General features: G+C 36.0%; 1 protein-coding gene across 1 annotated transcript; it reads right to left on the reverse strand.

Moving 5' to 3' along the window:
• Positions 1-6: 6 nt before the first annotated feature.
• LOC107715036 (DAZ-associated protein 2-like) lies at positions 7-4,939 on the reverse strand. The gene is made up of 4 exons (XM_016521075.1): positions 4,752-4,939; positions 3,374-3,489; positions 2,432-2,683; positions 7-1,120 (listed from the first exon to the last, which is right to left on the reverse strand). Exons 1-4 carry the CDS (start codon positions 4,762-4,764, stop codon positions 992-994), a joined length of 510 nt encoding a protein of 169 aa, XP_016376561.1. The 5' UTR covers positions 4,765-4,939; the 3' UTR covers positions 7-991.
• Between the last annotated feature and the right edge of the window lie 645 nt (positions 4,940-5,584).

Raw genomic sequence — 5,584 nt, forward strand, 5'->3', positions numbered from 1 at the left:
AGCTTGATGTGCCAAATCGTTTAAAATACTGAAATTAAGTTGTCTCTTGATTAAGCCCTGACCTCTGTAAACAACTTTACCTTTGTGGAAAATGCTAAAAATTTTGTCTAGAAGCACATATAGCTGGAACACACATAACACACGCTAAGCTAAGTGAAACGGCTAAATGTACAGCTCTGGGTATCCGACATTGGAGGGAATATATTGAGAAAAAAAACAAAATCCTACTTTTCTGAACCAGTTTAGCTAATCTTGTTCACTCTCTCTTTTACTGCATTTAGGTTCATTCATATGTAAATTCCTTTGCTTTTAAATAATGGTGCAGTTTTGGCACCTGATAATATTTATATAAGCTTGCCCAAAGGTACGATACGCCGCCACTGTTTGAAGTTGTAAACACATCTTTTTCTTTGATTAAGAGTGCTTAAATCTGCATTTTACATATCTGACAAGACCTTAATAATATGAATGAAAGGCGTAGTTAAGCATACTATTCAAAGAGAACGTTTCAAGTGCATAGCTACTTGATGATCAAACTGACTCGGCAGCTCTCTTGGCATGATCTCTGGCTCAAGAAGACGACCACAAACTAGAAAATGTACTGTAAAAATGAAGTTGTAAGAGTCAGTAAAGGTAAAAATGACCTGGTCTTCACCTTCAAAGTTGTTTACTCTCTAAATTAGCCAACCGATAAATATGGTAGATGACATATGATCACTAGAAGTTCCAACTTACAATTATCATGCGCTTTTTAATTGTGAATACGCAATAATTGTGTTATACATTATGTAATTGCGATATTACACAATTATATCAACAGCGGCGTATTGTACCTTGAGTAAGGGGCTCTAAAATATTACATTCCATTAGATTAAATCAGTATTGTGGCTTAGCCAAGCAGCCCCAAAGGAGGCAGGGGTGGGAGAACAGGTAAAGGGAACCAGGGAGAAGGAAGGAGGGCTTCGGTCCAGGCCCAGTTGGGTGCTCACTGTTACCAGATGGTGTAACCGCCGCTGGAGCCGCCCATGAAAAAGTTGCCCTTACGTTGTGACATCACCACATTTGCACCTTGCATGGCTGCCATCTGAGCCGCGCTAGGGAGGTGTCCAGGAGGTGGAGGCTTGAATGTGAAGAGAAATATGTAAATCAAATACATATTTCATCAGCTACATTTTCAGGCACATCTATGCCAAGAGAAAATGTGAAGTCATAACTTATAATATCTCAGAACAGACTGAACCTGAAAGGAATTTCACACTGAGTACTGTGGACTGTTGAGTTAAGGGACAAAACAGGCTACAGAAGTGTGAAAAAAACACACATTGTGATGTTGTTGTTTTTTTTTTATTAATGTGTAAACATGTTTAGTGCAACCTCCTACTTCTATTTTCATAAAATAATTCTCACGAAAAAGTCTTACAGGTTGACAGCTGACTTTGTTGAAAACATTTTTTTTTTCCATATCACATAATTTTCCTGATTTTGTACAAAATGAAGGAAATAATCTAAAAATCCTAAATAATTTCTTAACATATTATGATGACATGGTTAAATACATCTTAAATAACTAATAAACAAAAAATGGTTTGTCCCACATCTCAATAAATCAAATCAGAATAGGTCCTGCAACATCAACTGGATTTGCTTAAAGGAATAAATACCCCAAAAATGAAAATTTGGTGAAAATGTATTCACTATCAGGCCATCCAAGATATATAGATAGTTTCTACATTGAAAAAAAATTGGAGATATTTAGAATTTCATCACATCTCAGAATGAGAGTTCAAACAGCTGATAAAAGATTACAGTCCATCAATTAACATCTTGTGAAAAGCTGCATGTTTGTACAAACAAATCCATTAAGATGTTTTAACTAAACCATTGTGTCTGACAAAAATATGATAATAATGCTTCCTCCAGCGAAAAAGTACATCTCCTGTTGTCCTCTCACATCAAAATCCACAGAACTATTTTTGCTTGTAAACTGTGCTTGATCTGTGCATATTTCCCTCCTTATTCAGACAAGACAACTTTTTCACTGGAGGCGTTATTAATAATTAAGGACTCGTATTTAGCTGGAAGCAAAGGTTTGAAATTAAAATATCTTAATGATGGATTTGTTTCTTACAAACACACAGCTTTTCACTTCACAAGCCATTAATTGATGGACTGGAGTCATGAGGATTATTGTAATTTTATCACCCTCATTCTGACGGCACCCATTCACTGCAGAGGATCCATTGGTGAGCAAGTGATATAAAGCCACATTTTTTACAAATCTGTTCTGATGAAGATACAAACTCATCTACATCTTGGATGGCCTGAGAGTGAGTAGATTTTTAGCAAATTTCCGTTTTTTTGGTGAACTATTCCCTTAATTGTAGGCTGCTAAATGCATAGTACTTCCTAGATGTTTACTGGGAATACTCACAGGAATGGAAGCACTGGTGCCAGGCCCAAAGCGAGCTCCAGCATCAAATCCGCCTTCCACCATGAGGGTGGAACCAGTGGGGTACATGGGCCCCATCGGATAATATGCCATTGGGACATTTGGGGCCATGGCCCCCATTGGCACAGTCTGAGCATGCATGGGCATGTACATCTGAGTACCAGGGTAAGCTGAGGTCATTTGGGGCATCTGTCCAGGGGCTGGGGGAGGAGCCATATACCTGGGCTGATAAACCTGCGAGGGGGAAACATTTCAAAATTTGAAACCGTAAATTATTGTAACCATTTTTTGTATGGAATAAACACAGAATTTATATAAAAAGTTTTTTTTTTTAATTAGCTGCACTCAAAGCCATTTTAAAATGCAGGTAAACACACATCTGCAACCGTATAATAGCCTAAAGTTATAGTTAATGAAATTAACATTTTATCAAACAGTGATATCTTTTATTACATCACTTTTCGTGCAATTTTATATAAAATAATTAAGGGTTTTTATTAAGGTTTTAAAACTGTTTAATGAACAGCCTCTTCTGACTTATTGCTTCATTTTACTTTATTAATTTGCTATAAATCTATCATACTAGATAGAATACCTCTTTCCTCTGGGAGTTTCATGTTGACAAATTAATTGCTAAAATTGCCTTTGTCTGTCTGAGAGGTGGCACTTGCATCACAACAGATGATTCATCAAGCGCATTTTCCAAAAATGATTCATGTTCTCAGAAGAATCTTTAGCGGGAATCTTTAGCATGCAGTCTTGAGTAATGAAACATAAATTTTTGAAAATGCTTCTGAAGTGCTTCCAAAACAAGTTGTTTTTTTATATAGTACTAGATTAAAATGTGACATTGTAAAAAGACCCACTTGAATGCTTTAATGGGATATTGTACATTGACATAATGAGTAACCTCATACTGGTTACCTCAGAGTATGGAGGAGGGGCATCTGGATATGCAGACACCTGAGGAGGGATTTGCATAGCAGGCGGATAAACGGGTGCTGTGCTCTGCTGAGGGTAAACAGATTGTGGATATGAACCTGCATGGAGAAAAAAAAAAGACAGGTAATGGTTTAATATTAATATCACAACTGAATCTTAAGTTGATTTACTGTAAAGTAGCCAGCAATATTTTGGTTTTGTACTAAAGATATTGACCAAGATAAACCATTCAGCGGTTTTCCTTAAACTAGAGTAGACAGGCTTGATATGTGGATTAAATTAAAAAAATTAAAATATATTGCCAAAAGAATAAAAATAATTTTGAAGTGACCCAGACATGTTTTCTAAAAGGTTTTGTGATATTGACCAAAACAGAAATGATTATTGACAAATGACTTTCTATAAGAAATATGTGACCCTGGACCACAAAACCAGTCTCAAGTTGCACAGGTATGTTTGTAGCAATAGCCAAAAAATACATTGTATGGGTCAAAATGATCGATTTTTCTTTTTTTTGCCAAAAATCATTAGAATATTAAGTAAAGATCATGTTCCATGAAGATATTTTGTAAATTTCCTACCATAAATATATCAAAACTTTATCAACATTTTTGATTAGTAATATGCATTGCCAAGGACTTCATTTGGACAATGTTCAATGTTTTCACAATATTTTGATTTCTTTGCACCCTCAGATTCCAGATTTTCAAATAGTTGTGTCTCGGCCAAATATTGTCCTATCCTAACAAACCATACATCAATGGAAAGCTTATTTATTCAGCTTTACGATTGATGTATAATCTCAATTTCGAAAAATTGACACTTAAGACTGGGTTTGTGGTCTAGGGTCGCACATATGGATGTGGAAACGTATTACAATAAATGACATTAAGCCACACACAAACAAACGAGAGACAAAAAGGCCAGTCTTCACTGACGGCTAAATTACGATAGAAAAAATAAGACAAACGGTTCTTGAATAAATACCTCACAGTATATCGACGAAACACTTTTAAATTAGATTAATTTAATGATTAAACTGATGCTGTGAGCGTCTCGCTTTCTTAATGAGGTCACCTTTCCGATCACGTCATCGCGCTGTAGCAGCCAAGCTAATCTCCCTTTACCCGTTTTCAATCCAAAACATTACCCAGTCCGCTAAACAAGACACTACCGCGTTAAATATTACAGTGTCCGTCAGGAGATAGTCGATGACAGATGTTTTTGGCACATAATCAATAAGAGTTCAGTGCGTAAAGTCGTTTGTTATGTAAGTCAGTTATGCTGGCTAACTCCATTGGTAGTTGCTAGGAAGCGGCTAAGCAAAATAGCAGAAGAGCGGAGGTGATCGTGTATTTACCTTTGTTGTTCATTGTTCTTCACTGTAGATAATATATTCTACGGGACGAGAATTTCAACAGACCGAATTCTGCGTTTATATGACAATAAATATAAGGTTTACTCAAAGTTCCTCGTCTTACTTCCTTGTTTTCGTCGAGCTAAGCTTTGAGTATATTTGTGTTGGGAGGAGCTACATCACGCACGCGTCAGTTTTTGGACGCCACTCCCTGTTAAAGAGAAACTCGTGACTCATAATATCGCAAAAACGAAAGTCTCTGTAAGCCCCACTTTATACTGTGAAAATAAACGTTATTGTATAGATCATAAAATTCTAGAATATATATTGAATTTGACGTATTTACGTGTAAAATATTTGTGTTTATACGTAGGGCAGGTGTCACAGATGGAATCTGGCACAAAGGCCATAGGCTACCTTATCTCTGTAATTATAGGAGTTTGAGTCAAAAGTCCAGTTACACAATTATGTATTTTCTCAAATGGTTTTTATGTCGGGTTCAAACGCCTAGTTCAAAAAGCTCTTAATATGTCTGTAATAAAACTACACTAGCAAACATGCAGACAAGGTAGATTTTAACAAAAATTTTGGACTGTGATTTCAGGTTAAGAGTACTTCTAATAAATGTCAGATCAGAGCAAGGCTTCACATGCCGTTTCATATGTCACAATTTAACAGAGGTGTAATGTATTGGAGTAAATGTAATTAGTTACTGTACTTGAATATCTTTTCGGGTACTTTGTAGTTGTACTGAGTATCAAAGATATTAGCAACTTTTACTCTTTACTTCACTACATTTTTGAATGAGTATCTGTACTCTTTACTCCACTACATTT

The sequence above is a fragment of the Sinocyclocheilus rhinocerous genome, unplaced genomic scaffold (genome assembly GCF_001515625.1).
Source record: "Sinocyclocheilus rhinocerous isolate Xijiao unplaced genomic scaffold, SAMN03320098_v1.1 scaffold28, whole genome shotgun sequence".
Classification (NCBI taxonomy): Eukaryota; Metazoa; Chordata; class Actinopteri; order Cypriniformes; family Cyprinidae; genus Sinocyclocheilus; species Sinocyclocheilus rhinocerous.

Coding starts and splice junctions, on each gene's coding strand:
- LOC107715036 (XM_016521075.1), bottom strand. Junction 2,684..3,373: donor CCCCTCCTCCATACTCTGAG/GTAACCAGTATG, acceptor TCCCCCTCGCAG/GTTTATCAGCCCAGGTATAT. Junction 1,121..2,431: donor GCACCAGTGCTTCCATTCCT/GTGAGTATTCCC, acceptor TTCACATTCAAG/CCTCCACCTCCTGGACACCT.